This window comes from Nothoprocta perdicaria, unplaced genomic scaffold (assembly GCF_003342845.1).
Source record: "Nothoprocta perdicaria isolate Ctin4 unplaced genomic scaffold, notPer1 scaffold_281, whole genome shotgun sequence".
Taxonomy (NCBI): Eukaryota; Metazoa; Chordata; class Aves; order Tinamiformes; family Tinamidae; genus Nothoprocta; species Nothoprocta perdicaria.
Window position 1 is genome coordinate 515,295 of NW_020455512.1, and position 20,355 is coordinate 535,649.

Sequence of the window (20,355 nt, forward strand, 5' to 3'; positions counted from 1 at the left end):
GGAGTTACTTGCCACGCATTGATCTCTCTGAGGTAAAAAATAATTGCTTATGTGGAGAGAGGAAAAAAGTGTTTTATACACATATATGTACATATATGTGTGTATATATATGTATATATACACGTATATATATATATGCACACACACACAAGGGAAAAGACTTGGTATGAGAATCTTTCCATTGAGGTATTAGGTATTATTGAAGAGGAAGGTGAAAATATGCTAATGCAATAAGAATAATACATTTAAGTAATTGTACTTTTAAATGGTATCATGAGAGAATAAATATTGAGAGGCAGAATTCAGAAAAATAAACTTAAGGTCAGCTACTACAGTCTTAATTGATGAGCCATCCAAAAATTTAATGAGCTCTGTAGCGATAAGCATGTTAGAGGATATGTATGCATGAATGCAGTATACTGAAGACACTTAAGATGATTTTACTTAGAAATAATCTTCATCATTGTATATGTACTAATTCAGTTTAAGTTAGAAGCTGGAAAATACTGGGCAATAGGTTCTTTTCACTAACTTTTCAGATTAGTGTCTAGTTTTTCTGCTGGGTACCACATGCATCTCACTTAAAGCAATATTGTAAATCTCAGAGTTTGCAATCTCCCTTGCACAGCTACAGAATTTTTTATACTAAAAGTGGACGTTTTTGCCAAAGACAATTGTCCTACAGAGGGCTGCGTGGTTTCGGTAGTAATTTAAAGAACAAGCTTAAATAAGCAAGCAAATAAAAAAACAACTTACAGAGATGTATTGTGTGTGTGTGTGTGTTTTAATAGATAACAAATGTGTTTCTTAAGAACTGCAAGGCATTCTCTAATGCTAAAAGACGTGCATTTCTTCTTGCTTGTCACAGCATCAGATTCTTGTTCTCTGTTGGCAATTGTGCATGTGCTCTTCTGCTGCGTGTGCTTTATTGCCATACATGCTGAAAGAAGCATACAGTTTTTTAAAAGTAAATCCTTCTAATTTTTTTTTGTCAGACAGTAATGGTCTTTGTGTCTTGCATAAATAAAATGGCAGAATAGAAAGAATAAATTGTATTTCATGTGCTGTATGGAACTTTCCACCTAGACTTGCACGGTAGAGAATACAGCATGCAGTATTGTGGAAAATAGGTTTTATGCTTGATATTAACTGAGCTCTTTAATATATGTACTAGTTTGTACTGAACTGTCCCACCCTCTACCTTTGCTTTGATATTATTAACGAGCTCAGGATCACAGAATTTAACTTTTCACCCTCATGTGAACTGCAAGTTGGGAAACTGCTGATTATGCAAAATCTGCTGCTTTTGCTTCCCTCTTCAGTGGTTTTGGAGAAGTGAAGGAGAAACTATTGCCTGTCTAGACTTCAATAATTTCTATAAAATTTTACTTTTTATGCAGACAACCTTCATTTCAAGGCTTATGATGTGTTCCCAATGATGTGCTCTAAAAGGCAGTTTAAAAAAGATGGGGGAGCTTGTTGCATCTAATGCAGCTAATATGCATCTAATAGGATTGAACACTTAAAGTAGTTTCCAAATGCTGAGGAACACTGCTGTTAACAACATTACACAGTTCTTTTCCTGCTGGTGTGAAACTCCGGTTTTTCTGTGGGACAAAATATTTGATGAGTGAACAACGGGATCTTTGGAGAGCAGCTATAAATTCTGAGCGAGTTGTGGCTCAGAAAGGTTTTGGGGGTTGCCTTCTTCCTTTCTCTTTTCCCTGTTCTGGGATGGTATAAAGTGAAGGCCTGGTTAATGCCACCTGCTTTCAGTTAATATTTCTGTTAATCCTCCAGCTTTTCATGTCTAGCTTTTAAAATGCAGCCTCTAAATACTTCTGTGGAATTGTTGCCATCTAAATGATTGGCTAATTTTTGAATTTTAGGAGAGCAAGTGAAAAAGGGCCCATAATGTAAGTCAAATCATGAAAATATTCCCCCAAAATTACTCAAGGAAGAAATGTTTCTCTCTGGTAATTGCCTAGTAGTAATTCAGAGGATGCCTCAGGTTTGCCGGCAAGCCTTGGCATCCGTATGGATTTTTAAGATGAAAGTTGCCAATGCCATTAAGTGCCACATTGCCTCTAAATGGTAATGCCTCTATTTCTTCCTTGCCCAAAACAGGATCTGCAAGCTCTTATAAAAACCTACTTTTCCTCTCTTGTTTAGCTCTCTGTCCTCTGATGAAGTCTTGATTCCTTCTTCCATGTCTAGCAAGGAGTCTTGGGTTTGTCCTCCCATTCTGTGTTTGCAGTTTGCACCGGTAAACCGGTAGGACTGGACCAGCTGTTGCTTCGTAAAAATCATGAAAACGGGAATCAAGAGACATGGAAGTTGATGCCATGCGGTGTCTGTGATTGTGGATAACTGGGATCATTTTGCTGTTATGATACAGTAGGTTGTCCTGCTATTTTACATTAGTACTATGCCCAATTCCATAGTTAATGTGATCAATAAAGGGTGCATCGGTTCAGTGTTTGTGTTTATTTCAGATTCTTCTAGTTAGTTTTCTGTGGAATTCTATGCAATAGAGAAGTTAAAGTTGCTGCACATTGAATTAGCAAAGTAATTTAGAAGAGAGCAAAATTTGATGTATTCCTTCATTGCTCTAATTCACCCGGGTACAGCTACAACTGTAAAAGGTCTCAGGGATGTTACAAATATTCCAGTATCCTCCTATTCTTATTTTGCTTAATCCCTCACCGGGCCAGGGAGTTCAGGGGTTTTTATAGCTTCCCTTTGGCTCCATTCCGGTACCGTCAACTGTGCCCGGAGCCCTGTCTCACTCACAGTTACTGTTCATAAGAACCCTGTTAGAAAGTAGATGGTTTCTAGACCACAGGGGAAGAAAAATGTGCTATTTTGTCCTTGCTATGCAGCCAAGGAGACTATATGGCTCTTTGCCCTTTAAATGCCCTAATATGAAATTATTTATAATCCAGATAAAGCAGAAGTTTCCTTTTTTTTTTTTAATTTGTTTCTTTGACAGCAGGCTTGGCTTTGTCTCATGGAAGGAGGTGCTGCTATCTTGTTTTTCCTGTTTTTGTTTTGGCAATGCCATCTTTAGCTTCTTCTGTCCTGTAATCTTTCCAGGTACCAAAATATTGTGGAGCACAGGTTCCCGTCACATGAAATCCTTGTACATTCCTGTCTAGCCTAATACTAGTTAAAGGACAGAAAACTACATCAGATCTGCTCAGTGTTGACTGTCTTGCTGTTTGTCCTTTTACGAGGCATCACGCAGCATGTGTTGTTCAGATGGTCTTGTTAAGAGTTACGTAGATCACTATTCCAGCTATTTAAGGTTGCTGTCACATGATGTGGATTTTATTTTGTGCCATTCAGTTTCTTGGTTTAGAAATCATAAATTTAGTATGTTTTGAAGGTGTGCAGCAGTAACAGGTAAATGAATATTATAAGTGGAAGAGAAGTAAAATCTTGTCTCTTCCAAAGGTGAAGAAAAAAATCGTTTGGACTGGGAGGACAGTTAAGACCTGAAAAATACCCATATCTGTAGGACTGCATAGAACATACATGTAGGACTGTAGATTCATTTATGTTAACTTTAGATGAATCAGAAACAGGGTGTGCATTACAAATTTGTTCAAGAGGCTTAAATTTGTTCAATTTAACAACTACCAAGTTGTAAACAAATTACTGAATCCTGCAGTGTATAATTATCTATATTTTCTGAAAAGTAATGAACAATGACAAGCTGAGGGACTGTCTTTACCCAATCTGGTTCTGATTAACTTAATTTGGTACTGAGCCTTATGTGCTGAGTCAACTTATGTTTTAGGGTAAGATCCATGATTTCTTAACCATAGGCACTCGAAGTCTTCAAGTGGCTTTGTCTAGTAATTAATTTTGAACTAAAGCCTTCTAATTGCAGGATTTCAACTAGACAGCATAAGCTTCTCAGGAAGCTTCTGGCCACCATAAAGAGATCATTTTGAATGCAGCTATCTGTGCTGGGGTGGGGGGGAAGTATTTTATGCAAGTTTTTTCAGCAAACAAGTGTCTCAGACATTTTACTGAAACAGTTTGTGGTAATTATTCTACTGACTATCATTCTCAAAACTTATTTGATATTGCATGTACAGAGTTCAATACCATTTAAGAAGTTGGACCAACACTAGCTATGAAGTCCTAATGTAAATGTTTTAAGTTGTAGGCAACAGATGAACGGTGTGTAGGAAGTTCTGGATAATCTGCCTTTGCAAACAGCAGTATTTACTCGATGCTTTCAGGAGAGTGGCAAGTAACGTGCATGGACATTGGAAACTTTGCTCAGTTTAGATGTGGTAGAGACCATAGACAACTTGACAGCTTGAGTAACGGTGAAATATCGTCTCAGTAGCAGATGTTCACAGTTTGGGGAAATCCTATAATGCAGTTGTAGGAAGTAATATCCTTCTTACACAGAACATCTTCCTTTTGCTTGGCAAGTGGTTTGTTTTGTAACATAAAAGTCCATGCTGCATGTTGTCTGCTCTCTTCATTCGGATTTTTATGATCTATTTTGCAGAAGGGTTACTGGATGTAGTGTGTGTGCACACAGTGTGTACAGCTTGGCTCTTAATATCTGTGTGTGTGAGTCAGGAATTAAATGCAGAAAGAAGAGAACTGCAGTCTGAGAGAACCAGGTGATCACCATAGTTGTCAGGGACCGTGTGCTGGGGCTGAGCACAGAGCAGTCTCCCTGCTTTGCACTGTGTGCCTCGGAACGAGAAGACAGATATCTTCTGTATTACCCAGTTTGTCCTTTTCCTTAGCTGGCTTCACCAAATAATGTTTAATACTTTGACCTTACTGCCAGTTCACCTAAATTATGTTACAGTGTGAGGTTCTCAGTTACAGGGTGAAAAAAGGAGATAGAATCCAGTTCATGGATCGAGGTGATGAAATCCCAGCAGCGTCCCTGTAGCTCTAGGTAGGAAAATATCTTCTATATTTCTTTAACAGCAGTTAAATGCTTTCAAGAAGTAGCACTTAAGTAGGTGGATCTTTCTCTGGAATACTAGTCACTGAGAGAGAGGAACTTCCTGGGAAGTCTCTTAAGTACAAACAGATGCTGAATGCCATTGAAATGCATCTCCTAAATGACTTGTTGCACTAATAGTATCATACATGTGGGACGAAAAGCTTTTTTCCAGATAGAGCACTGTCTGTTTCTACAATTGCAGCCCATCTGCTCGTAACAAATCTACTTGTAAAATGCTCTCAGAACCTTTCTCTAAAGCTGTCGTGGGCAAAACCCTTAATAAGCTTTAGAAACTCTCTAATAAGGCCTTCAGGTAGTGACTGGTGCATTCAAAAAGTAGGCCAGGCTTCTTCCCCCTTTAAAACTCCATTTTTTCTTCATGGTTTTTCTCCTGTTCTGTAGCCAAAACTGAAAAAAAGGCATGACTCATGCTATATTTTTGATATATATATATACACACACACACACACACTTTTATATATATATATATATATATATATATATATGCATGTGTCTGGATTTCTCTCCCTCAATTTTGTGTACTATGTTATGCAGCCTTGAATTAGTATTTTCTTCTGCTTACAGATAAATGGGACAAGGTTGTCTCAGCTTATGCTTTGGCCTTATGTTTTCTGCACTTTTGAAAGTGCAGAACTCCTTGTGTATATAGGCTTTGACAGCTGAAAGGTGAGTTTATGTTCTGTCTTGCCTGTTTTTCAGGGTAGAAATTCAGACTTTCACAATGAGAATTAGTCATTTCTTGTGTGAGCAATAGCTTTATTCCCAGACAGGTGAGTTCACAGATAGCAGCTATCTGTAATCCTATCTCACAGAAGAACTCGTGATGTTGTTCTCCTTATGTCATATGTGCCTGTCATTCCCCTCCCGGGCAGCAATGAGCAATACAAGCCTATACATCTGAAAAGGCAGCACCCCTCGCTGCAGTCCTTGGCATTCTCTGCTTTGGGCTGTGCTTTTAGAGTATATAAACTCATGAAAAACTGCTTGACTTTTCAATAAATCGCTGATATTACTGTCTTGAGCTTCGAAGAGTGAAGCAGTGGCGCAATGTAGGCCCTCTGGATGCTCTAAAATCTAAAAAGGAAATTGAACCCTTCACTCCACCCGCAACAACTGCAAAATAAATCCACTTATTGGACATTTGGATGCAAATACACAGATTTAAATTTTAATATTGAAATAACCGTTGGGGAGTCAGTCCTAATACGAATGCTTCTTACAAAGATAACATATTAATGCAATTATAATTCTAAACCTCTCAAAGTCAGCAACTTAAGAGTGAAAACATGTAGAGCTTTCTGAAGTTAACTTCCTTTTACTACTGCTGCACTGGAGAATCCACTTGTCTCTTGGAATATCATACTTAAGTCCTTGCTGGTCCAGTTGTGCTGCCTTCATTTACTCTCGTTGCTAGCTTGCTGCAAAGGACTGTCCTAGAGAAGAGGTATTTATAAAGGACAGGAGCATTCCTCATTGCTAAGAATGGAAACATTCTTATCTAATAGATTCTGAACCCCTCAGTGCTAACAAAAAAAAAAAATCTAATATAGCAGCACTGATGATATTTTAACACTGGAGCAGGCTTTATTTTTTAAGAAAAGGCATGTTAGAATAAATCTATCCGCTAGCTATCCGTTTAGTGAGATTTGTTTCAATTGTACCTCTTAAATTTGTGAATCTTAGTGTGTAGAGCATTAATCAGTTTTTAGTTTGTGGCAATTTGTGTCTGGATGTTATCTGGTTATTCCATATAGTTCTTCCTACTTGCTTAGATCATAGCCTTGTCTTACTTATAGGGCCCTTTAAAATGCCCCCCAAGGTGAAAACAGTCTTGTTGAGTTAGAGCTTCGCAGTGAGGCCACAAGGTTTAAATCCTGCGCCCGGTGCTGTTCCTGCTCTGCCGACAATAGCTTGTGTTCCCTGTGGGAAGAGCTGCGGGTGAGCAGGGGCCGCGCGCAGTCCCAGCCTCGGCGTAGCACGTCAGGAATGTGGGGCTTTTCCCTGCAACAATGCAATAACTGCTGGGCTGAGGCTGGAGGTGGCAGCATAGCCTGTCCCTGCCCTGGTGACAGTGCATGCCAACAACGTAGGCCTGGCAACTGCTGGCCTCAGCCCGGTGCTTCGTGAGGAGCGCGGCTGTGCACGAGCAGGAGCAGGGCGGCAGGGTGCTCGGCAAGAGCCCTTCCATGGGGAGGTTGCCGCACAACCTCGGGATCGCTTGTCGGCACCGATACCGTACGCAGTTCATCACGACCTCACGAAGGCACCTGTGCAGTGTGTGTTTTGGCATGTAGTTTCTTTTCTTCTGCTGTATGCAAGCGTGGAGGTGATGGGTTTGTCCATGAGCGGAAAAGGGTCATTACTGCCCAGCCGCTTCTGCAGTCCTGAAATTTCTGCTTTTTCATTTCTAAGGCTGGTGTTAGTCAGAGGTGCTCTGTCTCTGCTTAGCAAGTAAAATGAAAGTTGCAAGGCTGAGAAACACACTAAGCAGACATGCCTCTCAGAGGTGGAGCTGATCAACAGCAAAATAAGGGAGTTGCCCACGGATCTTAGGCTGACAATTACACCAAAAGAGGGATCCAAGAGTCATGCCCTGATTTATGTGGATTAAGCTTACTCTGTAGTGATAATTATATAGTATTCTCAATACAATTGTAATATCAGATGTGAAACATAGCTTCCCTGATGTATAAAAGCACATCCTGCAGTGAACTAGAAAACATGACTTTCATGATTCTTATTACGCATTTTGGACTGGATCTACTAGTTTGTCTTGCATGAAGCCTCAGATCAACTAGTTTATCTGGTTCTGGTGATAGGGAGACAGAAGAGAAAGGGAAGAATGTATTGTCAGCAAGAAGCCTTGCTAATTTTCCACTGGGAGTTCAGTCCGGTGCCGAAAGCTGGTTTCTCTCCACCTTCCAGGAAAGGCGGCAAGCACTTCTTGAGGAAAACAGGCAGTGTTTGCCCTGGAGGTGCAGGCCAAAATCCCAAATATGCTGCATTTTACAGTCATACATTCTTTGGAATAGGGGATTGATTTAAGGCATGGGAAGGACATGCTTATGTTTTATGCATGACAGTGAGTGTGTGAGCATCACTGTATGGATCAGAGAGAAAGCTCAGTAGGCTTTTGGGATGTGTGCAGCCCCAGTCTTCATCTGTTCTATCACCAGTTTTGACTGCTACTTTTATTTTCTGCTCCTTCACTTGGGAGGTTTAGCAGCAAGCGAGCTATCAAGCTAACAAGCAGCAAGCTATCAGTTGAAGAAGAGATGCATTTTTAGAGAAATTGTCCCTGGAGCATGGGGCTGTGTTGCTGCTATTTAATTTGCTGTTTACAGAGGTGAACATGGTGTTTATACTGTTTTGTCTAGTGTTGTTATTAGGTAGCTGATAGCATGAAAAGCAGCAAGAAAGTGTGTGTGTGTGTTTGAGCTTGAAAACTGTGATCCTTTCAACCCCTGGAAATCATTTACACTGTTAAAAAATAATAAAAATAAAGCGGCAGAGGGAGACTCCTTTTGGAACGTGTTTAATGTTCACCTTGGGGGGATTTTGTCTGTTACTGTCTTTTTTCATCTGTAGAAGTGGAAAAAGTAAGCATGGCACATAAATGTCTGTCTTTGTTCCCGAGAAAATAAATTGGAACTTAAGCTACTGCCCTTAATTCTTAAGGGGAGGATTTTATAAGTATATATAAACACAGTTTGTCTTGATTAGCTTGGATATTTACTGTACCTGCGTGCTTGACTTGAATATTCGTGAACAGTGTCTTATTTTGTGGACTGTCTATGCAAATGGGACCTGCAGCTATAGGAAGCCACATATTTTCGTGCATACGTCTAAGTATGGACACATTGAAAATAAGGGCTCTTGTTGTGCCTCCAACTTTCTCTCTTGCTCCAGGGCTCCTTGCATAAGGACAGTTTCAGCAAAAATATTGGGGATAAAACTAAATGACAGATGCATTCCAGATACTCTTCCGGGATGTAAGATGTGGGTCAATGTAAATAAAAAGGATGGGTACCAGCATTCAGAAATTACAGGGCATGATAATAACTCCTGCTGTTCAGGAGAGGAGAGGCTGGAATTTCCAAGCTCTGCAGGTGTAGGCGCAGTTGAGTTTTCAGGGGTTTGCAGAGGCTGAGGGCTGCCTGAAAACCGGTGTTGTGTGTTTAGGCAGCTAACCGTGGCTCTAGAGAGCTGACCTTTTGAGATATTTTTTTGGAGAGCAATATTCTGGGAGGTCTTTTTCAGGGGGCTGCTGCTTTCAAACACCACGTCTACTGAGGAGGAAAGGCCTTCCTGCTTATCTGCAAAGGAAAAGGTGCTTTCGAGAAATTGCATTTGGCACTTCACTGGTCCAGTACAGCTAATGGGTTTCTAGACTATCTCCAAATTTTAGGTTGTTTTAGCCCGTTGGACAAACCACAGTCCAAACACAAAGCTGTGTTCGGCTGAAGCTGTTCCGTCTTTTTTCTTTCAGGGAAAGGGAAAAGAGTTTTTGGGAAGCTTTTAACCACATTGCTCATATCGTTGTGCTTAGTGAACACAACTGCAGGAATAGCTTATTATTATTTCAGCTGGAAAGTGGTCAATAAAATCTGGAAAAACAAGGCAGTTAAGTTTTCCCTGGTGCTCAGTTGATGTGGGAGGCTTTTAGTTTCAAATTCAAAACTCACAAGGAGAAAGGTTAATTGCTGGAGGAAAGAAGAGTAAGAAGAGCTTTGAGAAGCCAGCCTCCCGTGCCGCCTACTTGGAATAATAATTAAAAAAAAAAAAAAAAAAAAAAGAGCAAGGTATTTGGAAAAGGTTGTGCAGAGTTATAGGAAGCAGCAGAAGTGCTGCTTTTGGGCAGTGGGTTTGGGCAGTGCTGGGCCAGGAGGCCCTGCCTGCTGGGCTTTGCATCTCACCGTGTCCACGGAAAGGTGCCTGGTGTCCGTGCCACGCCGCTTCGCGTAGGGCTGTTGGGCTGGCAGTGTGCGCGAGGGAGGTGACTGAGCCGGCTTTGCGGGCAAGAGACCCAGTTCCGAGTTCCCCATCCCACTCATCGGGGAGTGTATGAGCCGTCTGCCTTGGAGGGAGGCGCTGGCAGCCTCAGCAGGGAAGGAGGCTCTGAGGAGGAAGTGTTTGGGATGGGGGAGAGGCCTTGGGCCTGAGCAGCCTTCTTTCTTGGAACTGCGCTGGCTCAGGGCTGACTGGCATGGAGAGTGAGAAATGGCACGCAGGGCTTGTTGGTACAAATGATTTACACCTGAGTTTACTCTCATGTCCTGGAGCAAGAAAGAGCTGCCTCCGCATGACGCAACTGCTTTCCTGTGGAAGTTGCATTCTCGTATGTCTGGGAGTAAATTCTGTCTCGGAGCAATAACTTGAGTTTAATATTCATGCATCTGTTTCTCACACATCAACTACTTGAATGCATCCGTGGTGTCCCTGCATTATGTGTGTGTGTCACCTTTTAAACACAGCTTTGTGGCCTGGCTCCTCGTGTGTGATTCCGGGTGCCGGATCAGCGTTCGCCTTCGGCTCGCGCAGAGCTCAGCCTGCCGAGAGTTTGGACGCGCTCGCTGGTTGGGCTGCACCTGGACATGTCCCTTTGCTGTGCTTTGCAGCCTGCCAGTTCTCTCCCCAGGGAGCTGCCTGTGTGACTTCGTGCTTTGGTGCTAGTCCAGTGCTGCCTTGAGGAAAGAGAATATAAAACCATCCTTGGAAGATATATCCGTATTCTTCAGACTGATCATCTTTGTCCCAAGGCATTAAAGGGACAGGATGCAGGATACCAGCACAGCAAACCCTGCTGTGTTGTATGAACAGCAAACAGGGAGAGGAGTTGTTGGGAGAAGCTGGCCTGACAGGAGCCTAAGAAAGAGCACATAAAAGGAATTTGAGTTAGGCGTCTGGACTTCTTTGCCAGACAGCTTGACACTGTGGAAGACACAGGACCTGCCAGAAGTGTATTTAGAAGTTGGAAGCAGACTAGTGGGTACCATTTGTACAAGAAGAATTTTGTTTTGTTTTGCTTTCCATTTCAGGTGCTGTCTGTTTGCTTGAGATGCGTTCACTCTCTCTCTATAGCGTGGCCTCTCTGACCACTGCGATGAGCTAAGAATGTTCCCTTTAATAACAGGAACAAGCAAAGAATGTTCCCTTTAACAAAGGGAACTATTGCTTATCTCTCTTCCCTTTGCTACCTTTGAACCAGGTTTTGTTCTCAGTCTTGTACTGCTGACATCGTCACATTTCCCTTCTTTCATCCGCTTTTTAGCCTTATCCGTCTGAAAATACATGTTAAATGGAGATCCATTTTTATGAATAAAGGAATCTTGTAGACTAAGGAAACTGCTGAAATGTGAGAGTAAGAGGGTAAGATGTGAAGCTAGACAATCTTTCCAGAGAGCGTCAGAGGAAGATGTTTATTTGTATTTCTCCTGTCATGTTCAGCCTGCTTTTGTTACAATATTTAACACATGCACATTCTGTCTGAGGAACGTGTATTTTTAGCCCTTAGAAAAAGACTGTATCTCCTTGTCTACATCACCCAGTTTGATTCTAGACTTAGGTACTGCAATTTGAGACAGTTCTATGAAGTTACAGAATTCCCTAGTGAGGGCTCTATGAGAAATGCAGAGTGAATCTGAAGAGGCTTAGTCTTGGCTTCCCATTCTATTGACTGCATGTCTATAGTGGTCCCTCTTTTTTTTCTCTTGGAAACGTATAGTCATTTTTCTCTTTGGAGTTTCAGATTTTGTCCTTAAAACCTTTTCCCTTATCAGTTTAGTAACTTTTTAGCAACAACTGGAGAAAATGAATCAGGCTCAGTAAATATGCCAAATAATTGGGTGCTAGGAAAGATGTGGAGCAAGGAAAACTAAGAGACGTCTGTGATGAAATGTAACCAATGATGTGTAATTTTAAAGTATTTTGACAAGCATCTTCACAAAGCTCACATTTTCTAGGCTTGAAATTAGGACAAATTCAGCTTTTTGTATTCTTTTTCTGGATGCATATGATGAGAATATGAGGCTGGCTTGCTGAAAGTGAAAACACACAGAAAACCTGGAGCTGAGCAGACACCTGAGGCACTAAGGATAGCTAGTCAGCCTGCTTTCTGCCCCAATTATGGGGTTAATATCCCCGACTGCATGTGGGGCCGCACTGCTCGCTGACACCGATGCTCTGGTGGTTAAAGTTGGGATTTTTGCATCTTACAGGAGGCAGGGGATGAAACCTTTGAATTTAGCGGGAATGTCTGGGGAGATGTTCTTCTGTTTTCCAAATTGTTTGCATTTCGTGTTTTTGAACAGCTGGATACCATATGGTGGTATGGTGAAAGAAAGGATTGAACTTACTTTAAGATGTCAAGTCCTAAACTACCTGGGGAAAGAGTTTTGGATCTGTTTGTTTGTTTATTTATTTATTTTCCCTGGGATTATAACACATACAGCATTGCTGACTGGTTTTGTTCTTTTTTTTATACTGGAAAACACTGACCTCAACAGATAACCAATTGATTTGGTTTAGAATTGATTTTCCTGTTTGAAGGCAATGCATCTTGTTATTTGTTGGTGAGATCATACCAAAATGTGGCAGGAGGAGGAGACCTGCTTTGCTTCGTAGCAGCTGGCCTTGCTTATGTATCTGTCACAATAATGTTAACATGTTTATTAACTTAACCAACTGAGACTGTTAATCTGTCTGTCAAGTTTTTAAATAAAGCCAAGTCTTGCCCATAATGTATGGATGAAAGCATGTTGCCTACACTGATTTAGTAGCCTAGAATATAGATGTGGGTTGTGGGTGTTTTATGTTCCCCAGAACTTTTCTTCATTAACAGTGAATGCTCCAAGTTCCTTTGCGCTGGCGATGGATTTTTTGTAGCCTGTATTTCTGCTGCTGTCTGCTCATGTTAGAAAGTTTTTGTGACTAAGTCTGGAAAATCAATTATTATTATTTATGTCCTAACTGCAAGGAGAAAGTAGCTGTTAGGTGTTCTTCAATGGGCTCTATTGTATTTTCCAGGTAACATGCATGTATCACTGGCTGAGGCTCTGGAGGTTCGGGGAGGTCCATTACAAGAAGAAGAAATATGGGCTATTTTGAATCAAAGTGCAGAAAGCCTTCAGGAGTTATTCAGAAAAGGTAAGCTTCTTGCTCAAACAGAACCAGGAACAACTTGGTTATGTTTATATGTCAAGTAAGTCAGCTCCATGGTTCCTTGTAGGACTTAAATACATGCACAGATTTGTTCCTGGCTTATCTTTTGGGGTAGATGGTTTATCTTAACTCCAGCCTGCGGGATTCTGTGAACCCTTCCTTCATGCTGTGTTGGCACAAGCAGCACAGGTGTGTGCCTGCAGTCCCATGCAGCGACCACATTGCTTTGGGAGGAAGCTGGCACACAGTTGTGACGTGGTTTTACCAGAAATGGCACAATTTTCTTGGAAACTTTCCTATTAATTTTAATTGCATGTCCATTTGCAGAATCAGTTGGAGAGTGTCTTTAGAAAATGTGATTTGAACTGAGTTAGTATGCTAAGTGTCAGAGGAAAATTTCTCTGTGAATATGCAGAAAGAAATTTACTCGTGTTTTTACTTTTAAAAATATGAAATTATTGCCAGTCCTAGTGTGACACAGAATATTGGCAGTTTTAACACTCAATTAGTTTAGATGTGTGCCTTCATTTAAAAGATGGGTGCTTTAAAATGCAGCATTGATCAGTTTGTGAAGCCTTTTAGCAATGAAATTCAAAATATCAATGTTCTTGTACATGTGTTGCTGGAACCTCAAATACACTTGTGCCATTTCTTTTCAAATATAGAATAGTTTTATAGAGTCCTCTGTGTAATTTTTAAGCCTTTGCTCTTTTCCTTCTTAATTTCCTTCTTTTGTATGCACCCATACCAAGTCTGCTAAAGGGTTTGTCATCTTTTGGGGCAGCACTGTGCTGATAAACTCAGCTGCTGTTATTTCTTACCTCAGACCTGTAGGTTAAATGGTTGGTTGGAGCAGGAACTGGACATTGCCTGAAGAAGTATCTTGCATGATTATAGAGTTTTGTGTTACAGCATCAGCACCTTGAGCTCCATATTGAAATCTGCGCGTTGACAAGGCAGTCTGACTGCATAGTAGTGGAACTACTTAAATCTAGATGTAAGACAACATGCACATAACGTCTGCCCTCAAAATGAGCTCACTGTTCCTTAGGCTCTAAGTGGTGCAGAAAAATCTCATCATAAGGAGTGTGAAGGCTGCGTGCAAGCGCTGAAAATGAGAACATAAGCAGCTCCCCTTCAGCAGGAGACGTGATCCACAACATGGATCTTTGTCTTGGGTCTCGGCTATGATGACTTTAAAAGCATATCTCGAGACTGGGAAAGATTGCAGAACACAACTCTGATTTTCTGTCAGTGAAGACCAAAAGGCAAACTGCAGATAAAATCAGTACTAGAAGAATACATCTCTTGTTCAGCTTTAAGTTGTTTTATTGAGTTGTTTTTCTGCTAGGTCAGCAAACGATTTTCAGTCGCATGCTACTAATTAACATGGCATATAGCCCTGTGGTAAAATGCACTTTTAAGAGACACCCAAATGCAAGAGCTTTACTGTAAACAGCTGGTGACAAAAGCAATGTACTTTTTCCCAGCAAAATTAGGAGAGACAGAGAGTCTTTTAATAAAGACATGGCTTCCCTGAAGCTTTTTTTGGTGCTGTGGAATATCAGTTTGAGTGTTGACCTGGGAGGATAACGATGCAGAGCTGCAGGAGCAGCGGTTCCTGTGGGCCTCCTTCTCTGGCTCGAGTTGGTTCCTTTTTGGGGAGGACTAGTAGCACATGGGGGACTGCAGAGAACTCTCTTTTTTCCCCCCCTCAGTTCAATTTCAGCACTAACATACTGCATGGAAGAGCAGTTTGGTGGCACTGGGCAAGTTCCCAAAGTTTCTGGAAATGGACCCGGCCACTCGTGGGCAGAGGATGTCACGGCTGGCTCTGAGCCTTTGAAAGGTCGCTACATGCTCAGCTGTGCTCAGTCTTAAGGACACACTTCTCTTGGCATAGCTCTGGAGTCCCCAGGTAAATTATTTTGCAAAAAAATACAAGTTTGCAGAAAGAATTCTGAGTGTTTTCTGTAGCAAATTTTTAAAGAATCACATGTAGCAGTGAGTGGTTCACGTCCTTTGAAATTAGGAGGCTAAAAATGTATATAAATATTTTTATCGTTTAGAATACCATCTATTAGGACCTTTACCAAACCATTTGAGCCATGACCTACACTTTAAATGAATTACCAACCCAAGTAGCTATTTTTTTCTTCAATCCTGGTGTAATTTTGGTAGTCTCCTCTGTTCGACATGGTGAAGCTTTGCTGTCACTCTATGAAATGAAAAAGTTTCCTTCAATTAATTTGTCATTTAGACAAACTCCAAAAAACTAGGGGGAAAATGGCCTATACAAACTTCTCTTAAAAATTCTGATGGCTTCCTGATTTTAACAAGCTCTAAAATTTCATACAGATCTTAGATGGGTATCTGTGCAAGCACCGAATAAACGAAATGCCGAATGAAAGCCGTGCTTTAATTGTTGATCAGAGCTCCCACGATGTCTGCATCTGTGGCTGCACCATAAATACCTGGGGTTTTATGCTGGTTGACATTTACAGCTCCCACAAGTGTTGAACTCTTTACAGATTGATTTCTGTTACATCATTACAAGGTAATGAGAAGATAAGCTGGAAATGTCCAGTTGCTAATCACTGGTTCAGAAAAACAACTCGGAGAGCTGTCTTGTCAGCATTTCATAAGTTGTTAAACGGAGGAGAAAAGCAGTTCAGTCCTCATGGAGTTGCAGTCCTGACACCAGTCAGAGTCGTGATGTTGAGGTTAATGTGGAGATTTGACAAGGTCGATACCAGACCTGCCCTTCTCTTACATGTGTTTAATTATCTGCAATAACTATTTTGTTGTTTTGAGGGTGTATCAGCTGTTTCAGACCTGCTGTGTCTTGCATGCGGTGCTCTCTGAGGTCAAATGAAACGAGTCTTTGAAGTGAAGCATCTTGAACGTGAGTGTCTAAGTGCAGGGAGCCGTGCTGTGCTCCTTGCTGTTCACGAGGATAAACCAGGCATTCCTCTGATTTAGTAAGTTAAGCTAGAAAAAGCTCGTCAAAACACAAAGGTGGGAAAAGCTTTGTATGTCACTTAGGCCATTCCTGCACTGAGCATGTTGGGTTTTAAAAATAGTTTGATCTTGTGCTGCAACATAAACTATGTGCTTGAAGGGAGAGGGAACAGAAGGGCAAAATCAGCTTGTCTTAACAAAAAGGCAGTTGGGTAAAGAAAGAGCCATTTTACAGGTCAGGTGTCTGGACAAATGTGTAGATGGGAAATGATTTTTGTGAAGAGAAGTGATAGAATCTACAAGTGGATGTGAAGAAAGACATGTGTGGAGGGGAGGGACCAGTAACTCTTGTCCAGACTTGTACTATGGCACCTGCTTAGCTTGAGTTACTGCAAAACAAAGCCAAAATGTAAAGCAGTCTGATAGAAACTAATGGTGTGTCCTGGTAACTAGGTAACTGGTAACTATCCTGGTAACTTAGCTGGGATACAGAGGGAGAGGTTAAGGGATTCTTTTGGTTAACTAGAGGGAAAACCAAGTATGAAAACAAAGCTTTCTTTTCAACCACCCCTTGGCAGCAGTTGTTAGTAGATAGTTTTTCCCCTTTACCTATCAATGTTGAAAAACTTTTCAACGGGGCAGTGCTGACCTCTGAGCATCTTGTAAAGAATTTGGGTGATGCTAGGAATCAAATCTTTCTCCCAGTTTCTTATTCCAGAACTGTGAAGAATTCCTTAGACCTCTCTGAATGTTTCTCCCTCTGCTGCTGGTTTCCAGTGGTGTAATATCAGGCCAGAGCTCTGTGTTCCCTGCCAGCCCTTTGTGCCCAGGGATGAGGATGCCGAGTCTCCGCGAAGCTGCTTTCTGACGCGTGCAGGAGGTGCAGGACACGCTGCATCCGTAAGGAATACGGGAGTTACGGAGTAACTGGTCCTTTGCACTGGTCTAATCTTGGCCGGTCAAGGGACATGCAGGTGATTTGGCTGCCGCCTAAACACAAAATCCATAGGATCCTTTGTATTAGGAAAGATGTTACTTAATTCAGTGTCAGCTATGATGCAAAGAAAAGGAGCTACAACATCCTAAAGAAGCTAAAACATACGTTACTTCTCTTACTAATGGCTATAAGAAGTAGGAGCAGATTCAACTGAAGGAGCTTGTGTTGGAGGTAAGGTTTGGGAATCCAGAATTAACAACCATCGAAATTGTAAAATGGGTCAATTTTGAAGTGCTATTTAACTTAGGGTATCTTTTAACCTTTTTTTTTTTTTTTTTTTTTTTTTTTTTTTTTTTTGGTTACCTATATGCCATTAAGCCATCTAAAGGGCAGTTTTAAAAGTGCATGTATTTGTATGGCAGGCCCCTACATAGCTGAATAATCTTTTAGCTTTTTATTGCCTTGAAAGCCAGCTCACTGTCTCCTTTTCAGTGAGGCCGCACTGTTTGCCCGGGTCTTGGCGCTGCCGGATAAACTGTCCTCTCACAAGTGTTTTGTTACGGGCTCGCATAGTTGGTGAGTGAACTCAGAAGGCTGGCAGCTCTGCGGCCCCTGAAAGCCTCTGGGATATAAAGTTGAGCAGGAGCCATACCCTGAATTCCTGGGCTTTCAGAAAGAGGGATTTGCATCTTGAGTTTCCCCTGTAATTTTTCCCCTGTATTTTGGGTGAAAGGAGGGGAGTGTGTATGTGCCATGTACCAAATGTGCCACTCTTGCAAATTCTTCAGGAAGTACGAAACAAGAGATAATACGTACATTTCATCTGGCGTTTTCTGTTGGTTGTTTTAGTTTGATCCCTAACTATTGGATTCATTCTTTTTTTCCCTCACATGGAACAGATGCACACAAAGGAGAAAGACAGTGTTTAAAATTCTCTTAATTTTGCTTGGTAGGAGTTTAGAAGCAAAGGGTTGTGATTTAAGATAGATCTCTTAAGGAAGGAATTAAGGAATTAATTGCTTTATTGTCATTCTTTATAAAGGTAGATTGGATTCTGGAAGTTATGATGTAGGGAGCGTGATCCACTGTACTAGTTAAAAGTCAGTAAAGTAGAAGCTAAGAAAATGGCAACAAAATAAGCTTGGCAAAATCAGTATTTTTATTAATCTTACAGTTAATCATAAATGTACATTGCTTAAGCTATTAATTCCTGAAGATTGCAGTGTATGGTAGGAAATATTTTAACCTAGATGCTATGTAGGTGCTATTTGCATACTCCAGACTTCGTTCAACCTGATATTTGTAAGGCCTCACACCAAATGTCTTGTTTTTATTTTTGTTGAAAGCTGAATAGCATTCTGACCTCTTGTTTATCTCTTCAGTGTGTATTATGTTGCAGATCATCGAGAGATTTAAAGTCTTTGTGGTACACATGGCGAAGTTAGGGATGAAGTCATGGCTTAAGTTCTGAGTTGAAGGTTGTATTACAATATCTTAAAACATTTAAAAACGTTTATATCACTGGTGTTTATATACAGGACTGCTGTAGTCACAAGCCAGTGATTATAGGCAGCTTGTAGTTGCGGGAAGTTTGTGGCTAACTCAAGTTTGCTTGCTAAAAATGCCTTTCTACAGAATGTAATATTTTCTTATCCACGTAGAAAAAGAAGGGGCCTTTAGCCATTATGCTGCTCTATTTGGCATCTAAATGTACTACTGCATTTTTAACAAGTGAATTCCCTGAAACTTTTACCCAGTTTGATAGTGACAGAAAAACCATTTGTGCTCCTGAAATCCTGCAGTTTAGCTGTTAAAGTCTGCGACGAGAGTGCTTTGGCTTTCATGGTGAACCTGAGCATTTATATATACCTGAAGGCTTAGGCAGGTTTAGGCCACGAGATCAGAGATACCTTCTCCAGCAAGTACTTCCTTGGGATGCAGAGGAGAAAGCCAGAGCAATGAGAAACATTTCCCTGAGGCGAGACTGAGCCATAAAAAGCAGGGGAACAGAGGAAAACCCATTCTGCCCTGTGAGTGCTAAGTTCATGGCCCTCCCCTTCAACATAACCTACTGGCCTCTTAAAAACCGTTGCACATATTTTAACCAACTTGCTTTAGATTTATGGCAAGTTACTGTCATGAAAAAATGTGAGTCATCGTGCAACAAAGCAGCCTCCATCCCAAGTGTTCTTGGCTTTGAGTATTTTAAAGGATTCTTGAATGCGTGGACTTCTCCATTATATCCTCAGTGTGTTAAGGAGCAGCCCGAAGAATGTGTGTGTTTGTTTTAAATGGAAGAAAAATGAATTATCGGTGTGTGTATTAAATTATTTCTCTTGCAAACGCTGGTAGGAGGGGAAACTGCCTGAGATTGAAAAGCTAGGAGCTGAGGATATAATTCTTCATATTTGGATAAACAATTTTTAAAATATTTTTGTTTTGGATTCACAGCTTGTTGAAGTCTAAAACCAATTCCTTAGCTGCTTTTGGAGGAAAGGTAGTCAAAGAAACCGAAGGACTTGTGTGGTAGCTCTTTTTACACCTGATACTAGACTGCAGTAACTTAATACATTTCCTAGGAGATGAGAAAATTCTAGATTACCAGATAGTTGAACAACCTGGGAGCCAGCACTGGGGGAACGTCCTGAGCTGATAGGAGAGTGGAAAATGGGCTTAGTGGTAGAGCTGATACAAGAAATGATGATTACTGTGATGTTGGTTACTGTAGAGAGGAGAAAGGATGCCCTCTCCTTCAAAGGTATTTCTCATGTGTTTTTTTTTTTTTTTTTTTTTGATACATAATGTAGTAAAACCATAGAGGAACCGCCTCCTTGCAAAGTGGATTGAATGGAAGATCCCACCCTAGCTCCAGATTGATCCTTTGCCCTCTTCTGCTGCTGCCTAAGACTTTTGTTTTGGAATTAGCTTTTTCTTTAGGCTTAGAAAGAATTTTTGGTCCCCAAAACTTATTCTATTTTGTGCCGCTCTATCAGCTAGCCTTAATGCAGGAGTACGTTCTCTCCCCACAGATTTTGTCTCCTCCTTAGACCATTGCTGTTCCAGCAGTGCTGCTTCTACAGTAATTAGCTCCAGCCTTACTGTAGGGATTAGCCTTATTGGTATGCATCCTATGGAAAGTGTTTGTTTCGGATGGCAATTCTATTTTAGAAATAAAATAACCTGAGGATAGGAGAGATGAGTATTTTAGCAGGCTTGTCATTACCTTATAGGTATGAGTAAAAGCACAGAAATGTCCAAAATAACTAAGTGTTACTGTGGGATTAAAATT

General features: G+C 41.0%; 1 protein-coding gene across 5 annotated transcripts in view; it reads left to right on the plus strand.

The window, feature by feature from the left end:
- PTPN13 (protein tyrosine phosphatase, non-receptor type 13) overlaps nt 1–20,355 on the plus strand; it is an 87,322-nt gene that overhangs the window by 9,372 nt on the left and 57,595 nt on the right. For all 5 annotated transcript variants that reach the window (XM_026041295.1, XM_026041297.1, XM_026041298.1 and 2 more), the window contains exon 2: nt 13,034–13,153. In XM_026041295.1, coding sequence (XP_025897080.1) covers nt 13,039–13,153 — 115 coding nt within the window. In that variant the 5' untranslated portion in view covers nt 13,034–13,038. The remainder of the gene's footprint in view (nt 1–13,033; nt 13,154–20,355) is intronic.